Below are 21,452 nucleotides of genomic sequence, written 5' to 3' on the forward strand. Positions count from 1 at the left end.
GGAGCGGCCGCAGCCGGGGAGGCCATGGAACCGTTTTATTGTCCGGGGAGCGGAGCGGGGTGTGATGAGGCTCCGGGGATGCGATGGAGCTCCGAGGCGGTGATGGAGCTCTGAGCATGTGACGGAGCTCCAAGGGGCTGATGGAGTTCTGGGGATGTGATGGAGTTCTGGGGTGGTGATGGAGCTGCGCGTGATGGAGCTCTAGGGATACGATGGAGCTCCAGGGGTGTGATGGAGCTCAGAGCACGTGATGGAGCTCCAAGGTGCTGATGGAGTTCTGGGGTGGTGATGGAGTTCTGAGCACTCGGTGGAGCTCTAAGGCACTGATGGAGTTCTGGGGTGGTGATGGAGCTCTGAGTGTGTGATGGAGCTGTGGGTGCAGCCGGGGGGTCCCCCAGGCTCCTGCACGCCCGTGCTGTGTCCATGAGGACTGTGCCAGCCGGTGTGCGGGTGTGTCCCGCTGGGCAGTCAGTGGCAGAGCTGGGCAGGGTCAGTGGGCAGTGCCTGTGGTCAGCACTCCTCGTCAGCCATGTCCAGGATGCTGCTCAGCAGCATGGTGAAGGTGGGGCGCTCCTCAGGCTTCTGTGGGGCGAGAGGGGAGCCTGGCTGGAGCCTATGTCTGCCCCAGCCATACCTTGGGGAGCCCCGCCAGGGTGGCTGGAGGTGTCACCAGGGGTGGAAGCCACTCACCTCGTGCCAGCAGCTGTACATGATGGCATAGACCCGCTCCGAGGCCGCCTGCGGCCGGTACAGGCGCAGGCCTTGGATGACGTGCTCGGTTGTCTCACTGTTGTTAAACCTCTCGTAAGGCATCTTTCCCAGGGAGTAAACTTCCCACATCAGGACGCCTGTTGGGGGGAACAGCACGGAGAGCTCATGGCATTGGAGCACCTGTGCCTGCAGCTGGTTTGCAGAGGAGTTCCCAACCTCCAAATCACCAATGCTGTGCCCTTACCAAAGGACCAGACGTCAGACTTGCTGCTGAACTTGCTGTACAGCAGCACTTCAGGAGGAGACCACCGCACTGGAAACTTGGACCCCATGGAGCTCGTGTACTCATCATCTAGCACATACCTGCAGCAGGAAAATGGATCAGGGTGCCTCACCTGGATTTCACATTTCCCTCCTCCACACAACTGACCAAGCTCAAAAGGAATGGGCAGCTCAGAATGACCAGAGGCTGCAGCTCTGCATGGGTTTCAGCAGTAGATGTGTTAGCCAGGATTGCAGAAGAGATTTGCTGACAGGGAAGCACAGCAAAAAGGGGATGTGCAGAGAAAGCTGCAGCCAGGAGACTTGGGGGTGGGAAAGAAAATACAGAGAGAGAAAGGAAAGGGCTAGGGAAAGTAGGAAAGGGATGGTGGGAAGTGGAGAGGCAGAAGGTTGAGCCAGCAGATGAAATGGGAAGAGAATGGTAAAGCAGAGCTGGAGGTGGTGGGGACAAAGACTAAAGTGTAGAATTGGTGGAAGGAGGAGGTGGGGTACTGAGACAGGAAAGTGACACAGACACATCTACCAGACCTGGAAAGACCAAAATCTGACACTTTCACAATTCCTTGGTCGTTCACCAGACAGTTTCGAGCAGCCTGTGAATGGAGAGGTGGAGGCAGTTACTTCTACCTGCTCTTGTCTCTCCCATCCCCCTGTAGCAGGTGAACTTCATCTCATCCTCACCCACTGACCACTTCACCTCACTTTGTCCTGCAAGTTCACCTGGACTGGGGCAAGCTAGAAAGCCCTCAGCAGAGAGCAACTGAGGCCTCCAAACATCCTATTTATCTATGTAGGGGTGGCTTCCCCGGTGGGATTTGCCTGAAAAAAGCAGCCAAAGCCCTACCAGGTCTCTGTGCAGGAACTGCTTGGATTCCAGGTACTCCATAGCTTCACAGACATCCTTGCACATCTCCAGCAGCTGGGCAGGCTGGAAGCGCTGCCGTGTTTCCCTCAGGAAGTTCAGGAGGCAGCCATTGGCCATGTACTCGGTGATGATGAAGATGGGACGCTGCTTAGTGCAGACCCCATAGAGCTGCACCAGCTTCTCGTGAGACAGGTTCCTGTGTTGGGGACAAAGACAAGTTTGAGCATCTAGAAAGCCAGGAAAAAGGAAATACCTGTGAATAAGGAGAGTTTGGAAAGGGAAGGTGCTTCTGGCCCAGATGACAGTGGAAAACCTCACAGAGGAATCAGCACAAAATCAGTGGGATCTTGGATGCATTTTTCAGAGTATGGGAGTGCCCAAGACTGTCCCTGCACACCTCCCAGGAGCGCAGCCATTCTGGTAAGGAGCATCCAGCACTGCCCTGCATGGTGCTCACCACTTACATCATGACTTTGGCTTCATCAATAAACTCGTCCTCTGACATGGAGCCCTCCCTGATCATCTTGATGGCAACATTGTACTGGCCTCTCCATTTCCCATACTTCACAACGCCAAACTGCCCCGTGCCCAGTTCCTTCAGGAAGGTCAGATCCTTGGGGTCAATCTCCCAGGAGCCTAGGACAAGAGTGTGAGTGTAATGTGGGTCAGGTGACCTCCGTGCACAGTGCTCCCAGTCAACCGATCTAGCAAGCCCAAGGAAAGCTCACAAGCATTTGTGGCCTAAAAAATCATCCACAAAATCCACAACATCTGAGACCTGTAACTCCAGGGAATGGGAGCAAGGTAGCTTGTAGAGCCTTTTGGTCAATACTGTCACCAGAGAGCAGTTGGGAAGTGGTTCCTGAGAAGGCTATGAGCCATGGGACAGCCAGGATCCCAGCCTGGGAAGGCTGCTGCCAGCAGAAACAAACCCTTTATTTAACCAGGGAACCATGAGGTAGCTCAGGCTGGCTTACCATAACCAAGGCCAGCTGTGGAAGGAGCATTTTTCTTGTGCTGAGACACGGGGTACTTGAGTCTGGATATGAGCCCTGAAACACAGCAGCAGAGATTGCCACTCTAGGCTTACCTGCTACATTCCAGCAGGGAACACAACTCCTGCCTTTGGCACAGGCAGGTGGGGGTGCCAGAGCAAATACTGCTGGCTTCACTCTGTCTCCAGAACACTGACCTGCAGAGTTGTGCTGGTGGTAGGTGATAAGCTCTGGGATGCTGTTGAAGAGGTGTTTTTCTGCCAGGTAATACTGATTCTGGGGGGTGCAGCAGACGACATAGTGGCGGATCGTGCCTTGGGGGTCTCTGGAGAGGGAGAACATGAGGTCAGTGCCATGGGGAGGAGAGGCAGAGGGTGAGGGGTGCCTGGAGGGGCCCTCTGAGAGAGGAGCAAGCTGTTCTTAGAGCCACTTACACAGAGGACTTGGCATAGACGGAGACAGTGTATTTCCCAGTCTTGCTGGTGGAATCTCGGACAATGAAGCCCCCTTCCTTACCCTAAAACAGAAAGGGAAAAGGGCACTGGGTGTTTGTGGGGACTGTGTGTGACTGTAACAGGCAGAACTTGAAGTGAGTGAAGATCACAGCATGGCTGGAAAGGATGCAGTGAGTCAGAGGAATCCTATTTCCAGTCCCTGCATGGGAGGCAGTCTCCTGAAGTGGCTGCCTGGAGGAGCTCACACTGGGATAGGGAAGGTTCCTGGGGCTGTTGGGGCAACACTCCTCTCCCAGAAAAGCCAGGGTTGGTCCCATGCTGGACACAATGTGAGAACAGCCCATGGAGGGCTGCTGTGTAGACCCAGCCTTGGGAGGCAACACTTACCTCCTGTTTCAGCAGTTGCTCTGCTTGGCTCCGAGTGATATTCTTTGAGTACCACCTGGAACAGGGACACAGCCATCAGGGAGATCTCCACAGCCACCTCTGTCCCCAGCCCAAGCTGACCCTGGCCCAGCCAGGACAGGCAGTGCAAAGAGCAGGGCAGGGATGGCTACCAGGGCCTGGAAGCTGTCAGAGGATGTGAAAGAGGGAGAATAATGACCCAGCCAGGCTGGGCTCAGGGGCTGTGTAGGGTAACAACCAAATGGAAAATGTTTCCAACCAAGTGCAACTCGCCAGGTGCCTGTGCCCTCTCTTACTCAAAAATCTCCAGGGAATTTCTGGTTTCAGTGACGTAGTTGCTGGGGATGTATCCTTCCCTCCTGCAGGAGAAAAGGGCAGGTCACACTCTGATGGAGGAGGCCAAGGGGAAAGGATATTCCTGTCTCAGGAGTAGAAATGGGCTCAAAAACTTTGATGCAAACCCATCTGGGAAGGGCTGACACCACAGTTGGTTTCAGCCTCCTCCCCCTCCTCCCCAGGGCAGCCCACAGATGGGCAGACAGCCTGTCCTCACCCGAGGGGTGCCCAAGGGGTGTGTTTGCCCACCAGTGCCTGAGCACCAAGGCAGGGCGACATTGCAGAGCCACAGCCATGGGCAGTGGGAGCTCTCACCCGTTCTTGTCAAGGGCTTTCCACCAGGGCAGGTGGCTCTCCTCTAGGATGAAGTACTCCTCGCCCTTGTGCAGCTGCAGGTCCTGGGCGTTCATTGGCTCGTAGTTGTAGAGGGCCACCACCTTCTTCATCTCCCCTGCTGTGCTGGGGGCTGGCTCGGGAGGCAGAGGCTTCATCACCATCTTCCCACAGGGAGAGGGAGATTGTGGGACATGATCAGGCTGGCACACACACCACGTGAGACCCTTCCCAGGCCTGGGAGGGCAGTGGTCTTAGGCAAGGTCAGTGCAGTGTTTGTCTCAGCTCTCCCGTGTATCTCTACCAGAACACCCATTTCTTCTCCCTGAACTTTTTATCAAAACATTTTTCCCCATCTCCACAAAAAGGCGTTTTCTCTTTACCTTTTGGGTTAACCTGTGACTCCTCCAGCCTACATCAGGGATTTAATCTCTCTGGGAAACCTCAGGGTTGAGATCTTTTGACTTCCCTATAGGTCTTTGGACTCCATCCCCTGCTTCAAGCTCCTTCTCCCTTAGGTCACCATCTTGATCTCCCTCCCCAGAACAGAGTCCTGGCCTGTACATCTCTGAGCAGTCATTAAACATGTTGGCTTTTTCCAGGTAGATCTTTTCTCCAACACTTTGGAGCAGCAAACCCTGACGTTGGCCTTTACCTGGTCCTCCTCAGGAGTTGGGGGAAGGGGCTTCTTTGTCTTGCGATGTGACCGCCCGACTTTTAAACCTTCAGAACAGAGGAGGGGCCAGGGTGAGAAAAGATCCCTGGCTGTGTGTGCAGCGGTCCCCAGGGCAGGGGGACAAGGAAGTGGGAGGGTGCCTGGTGTCTTACTGCCATTCCTGCTCTCCAGAATCTGGCAGCCCATGGCGTTCTTGGCTGTCTGGGAGCAGCACAGGTACTGGCCGTCGATCCAGAAGCAGGGGTGGTACTTCTGGACCAGGTCGCTGTTGTACCGAATCACTGTGGCAGAGGAGGGAAGGTGCGTGTGACCCAAGGCTGTGTCCCCAGCCTGCTGCAAGAGCTCTCTGCTCCCTCAATGCAAGTGGTCAGCTGCATTAAATCATTTCCTCTCAGCTGGGCTGCAGTCCTCTGAGCCCTGATGTTCAGGTTTCTAACCACTCTTGTTTCAGTGCTGTGGCCATGAAGGCCCTGTGCCACAGGGAAAGGCCAGGCTTGGCTCTCAGATCTGATTTAAGCTTTTGAGCAGCTCTGCAAAGGGGCATGAGCATGCTTGGAGCCAGTCACAGAAGGACCTGGCCCTCCTGCCATCCAAAATATCCAAGGCTGCTCTGGCCCATGGATCACAGCTCTTTCCAGCCCTTTTTTTCCCAGAAGTGGGGTGGGAGGCCAGTGCTGTGCCTGGCTTTTCCATGGGAAGAGGAGGGCACTGCCACCACCCTGTGCCTGCTCAGAGGCAAAAAGGCAGCATTTTCTCTCCTTTCCCTGTGGATTCTACACTGGCTTGAGCTGACAGAGCAGCCCTCCTCCCTCAGCAGGGAAGTGGGGAGAGAACTGGCTGCTCTGCTGGGGCTCTTGTGAGATAACCAACTTCCCCGTTATCAGCCTGCCCCTCTTCCGCCTTGCTCGAGCCAACTTCCCCGTGTCAACTCAAGCAGCTAATCCCACCCTACCAGCACAAAGCCACAGAAACACACACACACAACACCAGGAGGCACATACAGCTCCAGCAGACTTTGGGTGGTCGGAGCCCCTTGCCACAATGCTGCTGCAACACACTCCCAGCTTGATGAGAGAGCACCCACCCAGCTCTGAGCATTAGCTCAGCAACACTGAGGAAGGCTTGAAGTGGTTTGGGGAAGATACTCCATGGCTCCCAGAGGCTTGTGGTCCATGTTTCCTAAAGCACATGTGAGGGCACCCAACCCTCACATGCCAAGGCAGCACAGCTATATGGCCACATCTGCTATTTCCTCTTGCCCTCAACGATTTCTGAGCCTGTTTGAGCTGCTTTGGAGCAGGTTTGTGAGAAGGCAAGGAGCCTCAGCCGAGGTAGCTGTGGTGCTGCAGAGGGTGGCAGTGTCCACCTGTCCCAGGCAGGAGCAGCTAGCTCTTCCTCAGACACGGGACAGGTAACCACAACCCAGCCAGCCCTGGAGCCTGCACTGTGGGTCAGGCACAGGCCCAGCTGTGCCTGTGTTGGCTTCCCAAGGGAGCTGCAGAGCCTCCGCACTCACCGTTCTTCAGCTGATGGATCCAGCGCTTGCGCAGCTCTTCCGTCGGGGAGAAGATGTAGAGGGGCCCCTCGTCATAGACCACCTGCAGGAACATTCACCTCAGTACCGCGGGCAGGGCTCTCACGGCAGGCATGGGTGGAGCCGAGCCTTGTGGCCACCCCGAGCCAGCCCTGCCGGTGTCGGCTGGCCCTGCACGGTGCTCGCGGGACCGTGACAAAGAGGTTAAAAATAAGCCCCCTCCCCCGAGACTTTCCACTTCCTTCTCTGACTTTCGGAGTGCCGGGGGTGCACAGGGTGCCAGCAGGGCAGGCACCTGGGCTGGGGGCTGAGTGTGCAGCCAGCATCCCTCCAGCATCAGCCAGCGGACTGAAAGGGGCAGGACAGAGCTCAGAAGCAGGCTTCCATCCTTAACAGAGCTGGCTCGGGGCTCAAAGAGGCTCACCAGACTGTTCCAGCAGTGTGGACAGCAGCAGAGTGTCTCCAAGCAGCTGAGTGACACCTGGCACCGGGGCAGTGATGCCATGTTTGACCCCAGGCCCCTGTGGGTTCCTCCCCTCAGAATCTGCCACCAGGCAGAGTGAACCAGCAAAGAGGGTGCAGTGAAACTTACCTGGAAGGGGTAGGGGAACCGTTCGATGATTGAGATCTGCTCCATGTTGTTGTAATCCTCCCCTTTCCTCTGCAAGAGAGAGGCAGAGATGGATGCTGCCATCCTGTTGCTCAGCTGCTGGCATCTCCACTGAAGCAGGCCCACAGCTTTTTGCATGCCCCTGCTCTGCATCAAGCCAGACCCCTGGTACAGTGTGGACACAGCCCCCCACACCAAGCAGGGCTGTCCCCCACTGCCACCACCCCAGGGACCCTCCTCACCGGGACCTGTCGCTCAGGGGGAGGGTTGTTTTCAGGTGCCACTGTCTCCACACAGGTGATCTTCTCAATGTCCACGGAGCCCTTCTTACTGCCCCGGCGCTGCAAGAGACAGTCTTGGTTCAAATGGTCACCAAGTAGAGACCTGGAGAGACTCAAACCAGCCCCTCTCCCTGTCAACCACCCCCTGGGCTACGCGCTGGCAAGGGACAGCTGGTGACCCCTGGACACTGGCATGGCGCAGCCCCTGTGGCTATAGACTCACCCCCCGCTCAAAGTCATACTCATAGTAGGACAGCTTGCTCTCTGTCAGCAGGAACAGGCGCTTCTTGAAGTTGAGGGGAGATGTTTTCTTCTTTTGCTGCGAGCGCTTCAAGAAGATGCTCTCCAGGATGACACTGGCCATGTCAACCCCTGGTCTCCCCCGTACTGTGCTCACCGGCTTGCTGTGGGGAAGACAATGCTGACACGGCGTTCGCTCAGCCCAAAACCTGCTGGACCTCACTCAGTGCACTCTCCCCCTTGCCCCAAGGGCAGACAGGGGTGCTGGGACCCCCCAGGCGGGGGGAAGCAGCCGCCGAGGGGTGACGGCAGGTCAGTGTGGGTTGTTTGTGAAGTGACCTCTCCCACACCAGCCTGCAGGGCAAGCCACCACCCCCAAACGGCTCCTTCTGCTGAAGAGGCCCCTAGGATATGCAAGATGGACAGAGAGCTGGAGAAAGAGAGAAACGGGGGAAACTTGAAGCCCCGGGGAGGAGCGCGGAGCCAGCTGTGACACCCCGCAGGAGCTCCTCCCCTCGGGCTCTGTGCATGTGAGCCTGTGTGGGCTGTTTCCTCCTGCCCCACCGCAGCCTCTTCGTGCTGGGGACGTGCTGACTTGGCAGCGTGCAAGGGTTGGTCACGGGAGACCAGTCCCTAAAAAGCTGTGGGTAGGTCCTGGCCCTGAAAAGTCACAGTGCTGCCAAGAGCATGGAGTCATCCTTCCCCTGTGTGTCCACGGAGCCTGCAGGAGTGCAGGCATGGAGCTCAACTCCCCTTCCTCCCCTCTGAGCCGCACTTGTCAGTGGCCAGGCTAGAAGGGCTGCCTCCAGCCAGCAGGCAGAGGGGTTAAATTCTCTCCCATCCATCAACAAAATTCCCCTGCACCTCTCCAGGGTAGGGCAGTGCAGGAAAGGGCTCATGAGAGCCCTGCCTTCCACTGCTGCCCAGCCTTTAGGGACTGGAAATCGTCCTGGCGCATCTCTTGGAGCAGCCCGTGCATCTCACCCCATCCCTCCATGCTGTGCGCAGGAACAGTGACCCCCAGGCAGGCCCAGCACCCCCCAGAGCCACGTGGCTGGAGCTGTGGGCTGTGACCAGCACCTGACTGCAGTCTGGGGAGCTGATGAGTGAGCTGTGCAGAGCCCCTCCTGAGCTGTGAGCTCCTGGAGCCCAGCTCTTGTCTCCTGCCTGTCCATGCTTCCCCTTCACCCTCACCTTGTTCCTCTTTTTTCCTCCTATAAGCACAGCTTTGGAAAGTAACCTGGGAGAAGCTGTTTTTCTCCCCTGCTCCCCACAGCCCACCTCCTCAGGGGGTGGCTCAGAGGTAGGCCAGAGACAGGGGTTCAGCTCGCCCATTCCCCAGCTGATTATTCCATCCAGTCTCCCCTCACAGGAGATGGGCATTGGCTCACTCACAACACGGTCAGGTGGGGAACAAAGATGCCAGGACCCAGTCCTACACATTGTGCCTCTCTCCAGGGCAAGCCCCAGCTTGGCGACAAGGAGCAGAGGTGTCCTCCCATCTGCTGGCAATGCCCAGACCCTCCCAGCACAGCCCCTGCTGCTGCAGTACTAACCCTGCCCTACAGTCCCCAGAGAGGCTGGGGACAAACAGGATTCCCTCTCCCAGGCTTCCCTCTTCCCTCCTTGTGGCTCTTATGGCTCAGACCTTTCCAGCTTGTTTGGGTGGTCAAAAAAAGCCCAACTTAAAAATTAGTCATCAGAGCCTTTCGGAAAAAAACAGCAGTGTGCTGACTGAGGCCTCAGGAGGAGGGATCTGGGGTCCCTGCAGGTGGCTGGTGTGGCCGCCCTGACCCCCAGACTGCTGGCAGGGTGGTAGATGAGCCTGGAGTGACCCCAGAACCACTCTGTCCCTCATTTTCCCTACTTATCAAGTGTGGCTGCTGATCCTGCATCCCAAAAGCAGGAGGGCTCCCACTGCCCTCCCTGGCACAGACGCAGGGCTGAGCAGAGGGGCCCTGGTCTCCAGCCCATCCCAACTGCAGTGCCGGCACCCTGGAGCTTTACCTGGAGTCACAGCAGTGGGGTCATGGCCAGCAGTGCCAGGCAGGTGGCACGTGCTCACTGTGTCCTCTGGATGGAACTGCCAGAGGGGAAAAGACAACGAGTGTCTCAGAGGGCTGTTGTGCCCCATCGTGGCACAGCCTCCCTGTCCCCAGCACAGCCACCAGACCTGCTGTGTCCCTGTGGGCGCCCCACAAGGCTCAGCCCCACAGCCACCACTGCTGTGCTGTGACAGCAGTGACGAGTAGGTGTGTGGAGGCATGTCCTGTGTCCCCCCCTGCAGCCAGTGTGACTTCCTGCCATGCTCACACCTCTGCCCAGCGTGCTCTGAGACCACCACCAGGCCTGGCACACGCTGCTGGCCTCATGCACTGCACACTGTGTCCCACCATGGTCCCAGGGCCACCCCTCCTGCACAGGCTAGCTCTGATGTGGGGCTGGCAGGGACCGGGCATGCCTGGGACAAGAGGGAAGGGTGACAGAGTGTCTGTGAGTGACAAACTTCACAGCTCTCATGTTTCAGGTCGAGCCCTGAGGGTGTCAAAAACCATGGGTGGGAGGGACAGAGGGGGAAACTTCCTGCATGGTGAGCAAAGCCAGAGTTGCACGCCAGCAGTGCCCACTGCGAAAAGCACAGGTGAGGAATAGCCAAAGACACCGGCAGGACCCCAACCCTGCTCTTGGCAGCCCTGGCACCCTCGCACGGCTGTGACTACCTGCTCCAGCACAGCCTGCAGCCCCTGGCACCCCCTCCACCTCCCTGCTCCCCACAGCCTCGGCCAGGTGACAGGGTATGATGCCACCTGCTTGGAACTCTCCAGGCTGTGGGACCAGGCAGAGCCCTCCCCGCTGGGCTCACCTGCCCCGTGTGCCCTGTGCCCAGCACGGCTCTCCTGCTCTCACGGAGCCCAGCAGAGGTGTGAGGCCACCGGCACAGGCCACATGGAGCCTCCCGCCACCCCGGCTGTCCCTCAGCCACATCAGCAGGGCCCCGCCGGTGCTCAGGAGCCCCGAGGCAGCGCTGCCCGGCCGTGGCTCCCGGGGCCCCTCACTCACCGCCCGTCCCGTCCCGTCCCGTCCCGCCGCCGCTCCGGTCAGCCGGGCCCGCCGCGCCCACCCGGCCGCTCGGGGAGGCTGTGGCGGCAGGGACCGGGAGAGACGGCAGGGTGCGCAGGGAGGAAGGACGGGGCTGGCCAACCCCACCCTTTCGGTTCCCCTTTTTTCGTTTTGTGACTCAAAGGCAGCGTTTGTGTTTCCTCCTGCAGTCAGCTGGGCCATTGCCGTGGGGTCGCCAGGCCAGGAGCCTGCCCCGGGCTCTGGGCACTGCCAGGTGTTGGATGAGTTGGCTGACCACCCCTGTGTTGTCCCAAAAAAGGTTCTTTCACCTGATGGGACTGATCCCCACACAAACCAGAGGTGTTTTTATTTAGAGTTCTGTGTGGAAAGAGGTTTTGGTGGCAAATTCACAAAGCCAGCAGAGCAACTATGAAAACTTATCACTGTTTAAACGTTTTAGCAAATGAAAACATTAATCTCCATTGACTACAGATTACATCATTCATTAGTATTCTGTCTTGCAGCGTTAAATGATTCTCTCAATTCCTTTGTTAATTAGGCCACATATTCAGTTTTCCTCTTCATTTGGCTTGGTGGTTGGTGAGTTGGTGTTGTGATCTGGAATCTCTCTTATCCACTCAGAGCTGTTTCTTCACAGTTGCTGAGTTAGCTTTTCTACTTACATCCTTGTCTTGAGAGTTCTGCCAATCATTCTTGGGCTCCTGAATTCTGCATTCTTTGTAAGGGTAAATCCTTCTTCCCAAACCTTGTTAACTTCCACGCAGGTCTGGGATCACTGAAACATTTCAAGCCCTAAACCTTAACCAGGAACTCTACTGACACACAGTTTGTCTTTCAAACACCTGGGTGTCACCTGCACCTGGCAGACCCCACGGTTCCCCACCCCTCACACCCCCCGTCCCAGACCCACCCTCCCTCCCATGGCTGCTCTCCTCCCACCGCCAGGGGGCGCCGTGCCCTGTGCGCCTCTGCTCGCTCCTCTCTATGGTCCCCAGCTCACATTCACTTCCGCTTCCGGTCAGCGCTTTCTCTCCGGGCCGCCGCCGCCAAAATGGTGAGTGCTGGGGCTGGGCCGGGCTCCATCCGCCGGCATCCGCCCCGCGGCTGCGCCGGGCCGGGCTCCCTCCGCTGCCATGGGTGCGTGCTGGGCGGCCAGGCCTGCGCGGGGGCTTCTCCATCCCTGGATGGCAGCGCAGGGCCCGAGGGAAGGGGAAGGGCGGGAGCGGGGCCTTCGGAGCGGGATGTGGCGTATGCGCAGCGGCCGTGACCGCTTCTCTCCTTCTTCTCCAGGTGAACGTGCCGAAAACCCGCCGGACCTACTGCAAGAAGTGCGGGAAGCACCAGCCGCACAAGGTCACGCAGTACAAGAAGGGGAAGGACTCGCTCTACGCGCAGGGTGAGCACGGGCTCGCTCCGGGGCGCGGCCCAGGGGAGCTGCGTGCGGTCCGAGTGTCGTGTGCCCTGCACGGGTGGTGTAGATTGGGAACTTTTGTATGGCCTGGGGAGGACAGCTTGGCCTAAAGAGTGTGCTGTACAATAAAGGGAACTGAAAAAATAAGATAAAGCAGTTTCCGATGGTTGTATAGAACTACTTAACTAATTAGAGAATGTGCTCTGGGTGAACTTGGCTGGCTGTGAAAGCGCAACTGGAGCCCAGGCTGGTCAGCCAAGAGAGAGCCCTGCTGTGAGTTTAAAATGTGCTGGGCCTTCAAGTCGAGGTGAAAGTGAATCCATTGGTAGCTCCACCCGTACCGATGTGGATTGATTATGCAAATATCACCTGAACAGGACTGTATAAATATCTCTGGCCCTTTGTATGCTGGCTTTGAGGATTTACCACGGATCACCCTTTGCACAGAACTCTGAATAAATCAAGTTCCTTGACGTTGTGTGTCCTGAGAGTGCACAGTCAGGGGAAGGTTCTACTTTTGGGGACAGCACAAGAGCCGTGGCACTGGTTCTGCTGGGCTGTGCAGGGACAGGCTGGGCTGTGCTGGGATGTAGGCAGTACCAGTTGTGCTTGGAGCACCTCCTCGGTTTTTGGCTGACCTGGGCATTTTCCCACAGGAAAAAGGCGCTACGATCGGAAGCAGAGCGGATATGGGGGCCAGACAAAGCCCATCTTCCGTAAAAAGGTGAGTGGGTTTGCTCCTCAGGAACAGGAACTTCTTTGGCAACCCGTGCCCAGCTGAGGGAGGGTTCCTCAGTCCTCTGTTCTGGCTGTGTTAGGGCAGTGCTGTCTGGCAGTGCAGGTGTCCCCTCATCATCACAGAATGCCTTGGGCTGGAAGGGACCATCGTGTTCCAGCCCCCTGCGATAGGCAGGGCCACCTTCCACTATCCCAGGCTGCTCCAAGCCCCATCCAGCCTGGCCTTGGACACTGTCAGGGATCCAGGGGCAGCCACAGCTTCTATGGGAAACCTGTGCAAGGGCCACCCCACCCTTGCAGGGAGGAATTTCTTTCTACTCTCTTATCTAAATCTCTGTCAGTGTGAAGCCATTTCCCACTGCCCTGTCACTCTGTGCTCTTGTAAAAATTCCTCCATCTCCCTTGCAAGCTCCTATCAAGAACACTGCTCATCTCCTTGCTGTGCTGTCTCATGGAGATGCTCCTCATTTGCAGGGTGACTTGGGCTGTGTTGGCAGAGCAGGTTCTCAGCTTTGATGCTGCAAGGGAGTGGGTTTTCTGGGAGGGATATTTGCAGTGAAAGGAATGTTTCCTTCACTGCTTGCCCAAGGGGAAGGTCTTGGCAAAGGGAAAGGAGCTGTCTGCTTACTTGGTGTATTTACAGCAGGGAAGCAAACCCCAGTGGGTGGGTTTGTTACTTGGTGTGAATTATTTACTTATGCTCAGAGAGCTGCTTGGCTTGTTGCTGGGAAGCCCTGGTGTCCTGCTGGAGATGTACAGGAAGCCTTCCAGCAAGAAGAAAAAAAGAGGCAGTGGGTTTTCAAGTTGACTTTGTGCCTGGAAGTGGGGAGACCTCACAGAAAATGCTTCTGCAAGCAGGGTTCACCAAGCAGCTGCATTGCTGGCACTCTCTACCTGTACATTGCAATTTTCATTTCTGTTTTTTCCCAGTCAGCATTGTATGGATGGTTGGCTGAGGTTTTTAGCTGGTGGTTACAGCCCTGTCCAGCTGCTACAGCAGCCTCCCAGCTTTGGATTCTTCCCTCTGCAGTCTTTCAGGTTTCATCCAGCCTCTGAGTAGCTGCAGGTCTGCACTGAGCTTGTTGTGTCACTGCTCCTTCCAGAGAAAATTTGCCAGTTGTGTTGCTTCCAGGTGTTTCTTTTGCCCAGTTTTCTTCTGGATTTCTCCTGAGCACTGCTGGTCTGTGCTTCCACACTAAAAGTGTGAGTTTCTTGCTCTGTTGAGTGGAACAGATTTCTCCAGCATGGGTCATACCTGCAGGAAACAGCCTGCCCCACTGAATGCTTTTACCAGTGCCCTTTTTGTGAAGATATCTATCCACTTCACTCCTGTACTGATCCTTCAAGTGCTGCCTTTTCAGTGGAGGTAGCCTGTGTTTGTACTCTATGCTTTGGGAACAAACTGAATATTCAGGAGTGCCGGGAACAAGTTCTCCCTTAAAGATTGTCTGCTTGGGGATGTGTGGTTCATTGAAACATCCTGCTCCTCCTCCCAGGCCAAGACCACCAAGAAGATTGTGCTGAGGCTGGAGTGTGTGGAGCCCAACTGCAGGTCCAAGAGGATGCTGGCAATTAAGAGGTGCAAGCACTTTGAGCTGGGAGGAGACAAGAAGAGAAAGGTGAGTTTGTATTCTGTGAGTGGCTGAGAAAGGGGGGCAGTACTCAGTGGTGAATATACTCACTCTCGTCTCTTGCTTCTTTCAGGGCCAGGTGATCCAGTTCTGAGCATCATCCTGCTCATCGTTATGGACCGTATTAAAGTAATTAGATTGATCCCTTGCTTTTCTTAATGTGTTTTCTCTTGGGGTGGGAGCTGTGAGTACATCAGCTCAGCAGGGAGGTGTTGCTTACAGAACCATTTAACGGACCAGTTTTTAACCTGGCTTTTGTAAAATCCCTGCCAGTAGCTGGGATCTCTTTACTGTCTTTCCAAGAGGTGTTCTGTAACGGGTGCCAGTGACTTCTGTGCATGAACATGGTGCAGGCTCGTTTATGAACTCCCCTGAACAGCCCCTGCACTTGGCTGTAGGCCCCTTTTTACAGACAGCTGTACTGCCCTGAGGAGCAAAGGCCTTGGAGCAGCCAGTGGGTTGGATACCTGCACCATTAGGCAGGTACCATTAGCTGTGGCAGCTCGGAGAGGTGAGGGACAGCTCCATGGCTGTGGTTGCTTCTGGCACATGGTGTAACAGGCATCAGCTGCCTTCTCCTGTGCCAACTGCTGGCTCCTCTTAGCATTTTCCTTGAAGGAAGAAGGCCAAGCACAGCAGTGAAGTTTCAAATGGGCAACAAGCAGAGTGTGGTAGATTGTGGGAACAGCCTCCAGGACAGCTGCCCCTTAGAGAGGAACGTTTCTGTGAGTAAGAAGTCTGCTGTTAGCAGGTGCTGGGAATGCAATGCAGAGTTCACCCTTGTGGGCAACTTCTTGTGGTAGAAATGGAGCTGAAGGATGGAGAGATGCCTCTTCACATCTTCATCATGACTGAGAGCACTCAGTTACTGAACTGTAAGGGAATCTGTTTTTGGTTATTAAATATTGGCTGATGTGATAGCATTTTCAGATTTGTGTAGGCAGCAGTGGGATAGACTGTATGGCTGTATTAGATCAGTTTTACTGAGTGCTGTTTCTAGTGACAAATTTCACAAAAACTTACGTGACTGGAACAAACTGGCCTGTTTTCTAAACCATTATTTAATTTCAGATACCACGCTGTACTCTTGTACACTTCAAGTAAGAAAAAGCATAGCCTTTTAAAGGGATTTTAATCAAAGTGCTTAATCACAGAAGAACAAATAAAAAAATCCTGATTGTATTGTAATCAGAAGATAAAATACTTGAACATGATGGTTGCTTTAGTGATTATCCCTCTCCTGTCTAGGAGAGCCCATGTTATTCAACCTAAAGGCTGCTGCCAGCAGTGGGAAGTGAGCGCTCAGGGATTTCTGGGATGCAGGATTCATGGAGAAAGGGGACTCCAGTGGCCATATGAAGGGTGGAGAGGGAGTTGTCATCTAAAGGGAAGTCACAACCACTGGAGAGAGATTCCTGGAGTGAGGGGAAACCCTCAAAAACTTGAGTCCTAAGGCCTGATAGCAGCTGTCAAGAAAGTTGCTAAGAAGTGCAATGGTTCATGTCAGTCCCTGAGTTGTCAGAAGATGGAAGTGCATGTCCATGCTCTGAGTTAAGTGTTTGGTTTCTTTAGTGGGGGTGGGAGCAGCTTTTCTTGGACTGTGTCCTCGTCTGGAAAAGAGAGCAAGGTGGCCAAGGTGTGTTTTCCTATTGTCCCTAAAATGCTCAAGGACAGCTGTAAGATGCTGCCTGTGCATCCCTTGCCTTTCCTTGCTCGGTAGTGGCAGTGGGTGTAAACAGGAGCTGCCGCCCTGCTGGAGCCCTTCCAGCCCCGTGGAGGAGGAGGAGTTGGGTGAGATGCCAGGGAAAGGGGCCCTGCTTTGCTGTTCACTCTTTTTCTGTCACCTCTTGATGATGGAGTGATGGCAATTTGTCACATTTGGTTGAAAGTTCAGATAATGAATGCCTGAAAAGAAAGGCACCTGCTTGGAAGAAGGAGATGAATTTCCTGCCACAAGTTCAGACAGAGCCTAAGGCTTAGGAAAAGATTGTCTTTGTGCTGCCTAGAGTGGCAGGACTTTGAGCAGCACAGTGCCTGTGGGGTTCACCTCCACGCTCAGGGAGGAGATCCAGCTGTACACGCCGCAGTCCCTGCTGGCTGGCAGCACCTGTCGGATGGAGCAGGCTGGGTTGCAGGCCAGCCCATTGCCAAGTAAAGTGAGGGAGAAGGTGAATTTCTGGGGTCCTCCAATCTCCTGCTGGTTCAGCACTGCCACAGCGTAGGCTCGGTCAGATAGGGGCCGCTCCCACAGCTGAAAGTTCTTGTCCTGCCAAGGAGAAAACAAACCCAGGGCTTAGGCTGTGGGAGGCTGAAGTGGTGATCTTCATGCCTGTTCCAGCAGGCTTCAGGAACAAATGGGCTCCCATTCCCAAACCCTGAGCCATTCCTCCCATGCCCCCCTCCTGCTGTACCTTGGAAAGCTGGTATCCCTGCTTGCCCAGTGGGTCCTGGTTGATGGCAATCACCTCTTTGTTCTGGAGCAGCCACTTGGCCTCGGGACTGATGTGCCGCAGGTCGTTGGACATGAACAGGGGAGCGGCCATAATGGCCCACATGGCCATCTGAGTCACTGACTGGTCCCAGCTCAGCCCAAAGTTTCCAATCACCAGCTATGACAAGCAAACAAAAAGTGCCTGATAACACTAACTGCTGGGGACAATCTGGGCCACCAGTACCGGCAAATCACAGGGTGGGACCTCTCTTTGGAGCCTGGCTAGATAGGCTGAGCGCCAGGAGCAGGACCAGCCGGTTGGGAAAAGCAAGGCATGACTGCGTGGCAGTTTAGGATGAGTCCTTGGTGGAAGTAAAGAGAGTTCTTTAAGTGGCTAGGCAGTGTTTGAGAATGCTTCTGGATTCAGATTCTTGCAGTGCTGGCACCCTGGGGTTTTCACTCTGGTGGGACCTCAGCACCTTGGGAACTGTCCCCCAATGCCACACCTGTGTCCTGAGCTGGTACTGCTTGTGGAGGCTGCATCACACAAAGATGGTGCATCCTTAGTACTATGCATAGCTGCAGTTCTCTTTCCCTTTCTACCCTGGACTTTCTTAGCAACATCCTGATCCCAGGGTCCCATCAGAGCCCTTCCCCTCAGTGTTTCTCCCCCAGTTCTCTCCCTTCCCATTCTTTGCTCACAGCTGAGGGAAGGTTTTTTGCTGATGCTTAAAGTGGGGTGGGTGTTGCTGTACTTGCCATGTCAGGATCATTCCAGCCCCCTGGCCCAGCTATCTTCACAATGGTGTCCTGGTGAAGTGCTGTCCAGTCTAAGATACTCTTGATGCTGCTCCAGGAGTCATAGACATCATAGAAGTTCCTCCAGTGATTGCAGTACTGTTTGATCTCTGTGTAATTGGGCTGCCAGAACAATGAGTGTGATTAGACAGAGCACCTGGCTGTACAACAGGAGTATCAACAAGGCTAGACTGGACCAAAGGTAGCTTGGGAGAGAACCAGGGTAACACCTTCCTTCACCAGCTATCTGAATGATGTAGTGCATGTTGATTCCCTTGAATGCTTTGTGCCCAGGAACTCCACTCTGACATGTTCTAGACAAAACTATTGCTCCCCTCGGGAGAACAGTTGTGACCACCAGCTCTGTTACAAAATTCCTTCCCAATTTTACTGAAGGTGTGACAAGGCCAGTGGGATTAAACTGTAATATCCCAGTAATTATTGCTATTTCTTGGGTTTACACCCTTTCGTGAATAATGCATTTAATTTCAGCTGTGGGTGGAGGGCAACGTGTCAATCACAGACCCTGGCTGGCAGAAATTTGTCACTGAACAATGTGGAGGATGTCACAAAGCCTCTTGTGGTCCCCAGAGCTGTCTTTAAGGCTGAGCCTGCAGCACTCTGTGTCCAGGAGGAATTACACTGAGCTCTCTGCTAGGCTGTGTGTCTGCACTGCCAATTGTTAGCTGCTTGGCTCCTTGGAGAGAGGAAGCAGATGGATGCTGTGGTTTTTTTGGCACGCTCCATCTGGGCTGTGCCTTCATGCTGCAGAATCCTACTGAATCTGTTTCAGCAGAGCAATGGTTCAGGAATGCTTCAGGGCTCTGGAAGAAAAGGATTTTTCTTCTGTTTTACAGCCTTGTTCTCTGTCAGAACAGAGAGCAGCAAGTTTCTCAGGATGCTGTTTTGCAATGTTAAATGTTTTTTTCCCACTTAAGCCCCAGGATAAACCTTGGGAGGCACTTCTTACCTGCTGCACAGGCCTCAAGTAGAAAGGCCACTCACAGGAGTACACAATGCTCCTTCCAGTCTTGTTCAGGGCCAGAGACATGCACCTGTATCCTAGAGGAAGAGCACAGACAGAGGTTACACAACCTCCCTGGTCACACAGCAGAACTAAGCCAATGTCACAGGCTCAGGTTTCAGTTCAACTCTTGCAAAATTATGATTGAACACATTTTTGTGGTTGAGACACCACAGGGAGAACAGGGCAATCTAAAGTCTGCAGCTGGTCACCTGCCAAGGACAGGGGCTTTGCTTGGGCAGGCTGTCGCTCCAAGACTGCTGATCCCTTTGTACATACAGCCAGGGGAAGAGGTTAAAAGCCTTCCTGTATGGCATTTTCCCTCTAGATACCCAGGAAACACAAGTCAATATCTGTCAGGCAGTGCAGCTTTGCTGGGTGATGTAGGAGTAGGTTCTCTTGAGGCCCTTGCGCCATATGGACTGGGCAGGAATGCAAAAGCTCGAGTTTTTCCTGTCCTTGTCCCCAAACAGCCCTGTTAAGTCGCTTCCAATTGGCAGGGAGGGAATGAAAAGTCTGCTCTCTCCTCTGGAACTGCTTCAGTACAACTGGATTGTATCTGGGTTACACATATGATCCAGCAGGAGCTCTCAGCTCAGCTGTCAGTCAGGGTGCTGAGCTGTGCTCCTGTCTGTGGCAGTTGGCATATGCCCCACCATCTGGCTTGTATGGCATTGTCACTTGGGCAGGTTGTCCCTGCCAGGCAGAGACAGGACTTTGTGCAGGTCTCCTGCTGCCAAACGTGGTGGTGCTGACTGTGCCAGCAGGCAGAGAGTGCAGTCAAGAGAAAAAAGCTTTCTAAGTTAAAGTGTTCTTCCCATAAATCTATGCCTGTGGCACTGGGAATTTGCCTGTGCTTCAAAAGAGGCTGTAGCCAAGTCCCCTCAGCACAGGGAGGTGCTGAGCTTTCAGCTGCTGGCTCACCAGCCTTTGTGCAAATCACTTCTGAAGTGGTATTTACACTGGTGTGCTTTAAGAGGAAAACCCCAGTAGATTTTTATGCCATAATTCCCTTCATTTTTATCTGTTAAAAGCCATCCTAACTGCTCCTTTCATGGCTGACAAATTGTTCTAGCTTCAGGCTGATTCACATTGACAAGGCCCCACCAAAGGGATTAAGGGTTAAGTGTGTGAAGTGCTCTGGGCTCTGCAGTACAGGCCCTGTAGAGGGGCAAAGCCTGTGCTGAGTTAACAGCTGAGGGAGCACAGCCACCCCGAGAGCACACAGCTGATGTGTCTGTGCTCAGCCTGATACAGGCTCTGAGCTGTGCTTGAAGGACAGCTCCAGGAGACCGAGCAAATAAAAACACTTAACACAGCAACACTCAACACCCTGGCCTTGAGAACAGAGCCTCAGATTTGCTTTTGTAAGCAAGTCCCTCAAATGAGTATGCTCAGGGAAAAGTGAGTCCCTGGAGCCTGATGCTGGGCCTAGAATTGCTGCTGCCTGCAGAATGTTCCCCCCCATGGGAATAGCTGCCTTGAGCCCATGCCTACCTTCTGCTAGCAGCTCCAGTGACTCAGAGTTGCAGCCATCAAACTTGAGCAGGTCCACACCCCAGGAAGCAAATGTCTGGGCATCCAGGTCATAGTGGTTGTAGCTGCCAGGGAAGCCAGCACACGTCTTGCTCCCAACATCGCTGTAGATTCCCAGCTTCAGACCCTTGGAGTGGACCTGCAGACAGAAACAGACCCTGGGATGGGGCAGTCACAAGGCAGGAGGAAGATTTGGGGCAGCCAGGGAAGCAAAACCCCACTGTGGCAGGTAGGGCTTTATCTCAGCAGCGATATCCACCCAGCCGTCCTGCCCTCCCCTGCTCCCAGGCTGGGTCTCCACCGTGCCGTGGTGGCACTCACGTAGTCGGCCAACTTGCGGATCCCACCGGGGAACCGCTTGGGGTCCGCCTGCAGCCTGCCCTGCTTGTCCCGCGTCGGGGCCATCCAGCAGTCATCGATGCAGATGAATTCGTAGCCAGCGTCCCTCCAGCCCTCGGCAGCCATCCTGTCAGCCATCTCCACGAACAGCTGCTCGCTGGCCACGGCCAGGGCGCATCACCGGGAAAGAAAGCGGAGAACGTCTGCTGTGTACCAGCGGCACAGCCGCGGGGCTGGGTGGGCAGGGGCACCCGGGGGAGCGCGGGGCCTGCTGCCCGCTATCTGGGAAGGCACAGCGGCTGCCGGAGCACCAGGCCGGCTGTCCGTGACTGCGCTGCCCCGGGCTCCCCGTGCCCCGCGGTGGTACCTGACGCAGCGGCGCGGCTCGGCCGCGCAGTCGGTGGCGCAGAGGAAGCGCTCCCAGTGCAGCCAGCCCATGGGCGGTGTCCGCGCCAGGCCGTTGTCTAGCGCCAGCGCCGCCGCCACCGCGGCCGCCGCCGCCGCAACCCAGCGCAGCATCCACCGCACGGCCGCCATCGCCCCGCCGCGCCGCGGGACTGCCGCTGATTGACAGCCCGCATGCCCAATCCTCGGGGTGTCGGCAGGCAGGGCTAACGGCGAAGCCAATCGCCGCGCGGCACCGCCCGCCTCTCCGCCAATCGCGGACAGTGAGGCGCGCATCGGCCCGCCCCCTACCGCGTGTCACGTGAGGCGGTGTCACGTGACCTATGTGTAGGGGC

General features: G+C 55.4%; 3 protein-coding genes across 5 annotated transcripts; 1 reads left to right on the forward strand and 2 right to left on the reverse strand.

Annotated features, from left to right (window-relative positions):
• Positions 1 to 16: 16 nt before the first annotated feature.
• Positions 17 to 10,868, reverse strand: BTK (Bruton tyrosine kinase). 2 transcript variants are annotated; one of them, XM_009099467.4, is made up of 20 exons: positions 10,784 to 10,868; positions 9,731 to 9,806; positions 7,707 to 7,887; positions 7,445 to 7,543; positions 7,185 to 7,253; positions 6,575 to 6,656; positions 5,211 to 5,339; positions 5,038 to 5,105; positions 4,365 to 4,546; positions 4,010 to 4,072; positions 3,696 to 3,750; positions 3,288 to 3,370; positions 3,051 to 3,178; positions 2,836 to 2,910; positions 2,323 to 2,494; positions 1,838 to 2,054; positions 1,522 to 1,586; positions 956 to 1,074; positions 691 to 848; positions 17 to 582 (listed from the first exon to the last, which is right to left on the reverse strand). In XM_009099467.4, the coding sequence occupies exons 3-20, from the start codon at positions 7,845 to 7,847 to the stop codon at positions 511 to 513; spliced, it is 1,977 nt and encodes a 658-aa protein (XP_009097715.1). In that variant the 5' UTR covers positions 7,848 to 7,887; positions 9,731 to 9,806; positions 10,784 to 10,868; the 3' UTR covers positions 17 to 510. The 2 variants fall into 2 exon arrangements, with proteins under 2 accessions (XP_009097715.1, XP_050830518.1); XM_050974561.1 differs by lacking the exon at positions 9,731 to 9,806 and having other exon boundaries at positions 10,784 to 10,847.
• Positions 10,869 to 11,763: 895 nt separating this feature from the next.
• On the forward strand, positions 11,764 to 15,798 carry RPL36A (ribosomal protein L36a). 2 transcript variants are annotated; one of them, XM_050974496.1, is made up of 6 exons: positions 11,764 to 11,858; positions 12,095 to 12,200; positions 12,872 to 12,939; positions 14,450 to 14,572; positions 14,658 to 14,713; positions 15,333 to 15,798. In XM_050974496.1, exons 1-5 carry the CDS (start codon positions 11,856 to 11,858, stop codon positions 14,676 to 14,678), a joined length of 321 nt encoding a protein of 106 aa, XP_050830453.1. In that variant the 5' UTR covers positions 11,764 to 11,855; the 3' UTR covers positions 14,679 to 14,713; positions 15,333 to 15,798. The 2 variants fall into 2 exon arrangements, with proteins under 2 accessions (XP_050830453.1, XP_009097716.1); XM_009099468.4 differs by having other exon boundaries at positions 15,336 to 15,798.
• GLA (galactosidase alpha) lies at positions 15,700 to 21,282 on the reverse strand. Its single transcript, XM_050974495.1, has 7 exons — positions 21,080 to 21,282; positions 20,695 to 20,869; positions 20,335 to 20,512; positions 18,784 to 18,875; positions 17,775 to 17,936; positions 16,996 to 17,193; positions 15,700 to 16,850 (listed from the first exon to the last, which is right to left on the reverse strand). The coding sequence occupies exons 1-7, from the start codon at positions 21,247 to 21,249 to the stop codon at positions 16,587 to 16,589; spliced, it is 1,239 nt and encodes a 412-aa protein (XP_050830452.1). The 5' UTR covers positions 21,250 to 21,282; the 3' UTR covers positions 15,700 to 16,586.
• Positions 21,283 to 21,452: the final 170 nt, after the last annotated feature.

This window comes from Serinus canaria, chromosome 4A (genome assembly GCF_022539315.1).
Source record: "Serinus canaria isolate serCan28SL12 chromosome 4A, serCan2020, whole genome shotgun sequence".
NCBI classification, from domain to species: domain Eukaryota; kingdom Metazoa; phylum Chordata; class Aves; order Passeriformes; family Fringillidae; genus Serinus; species Serinus canaria.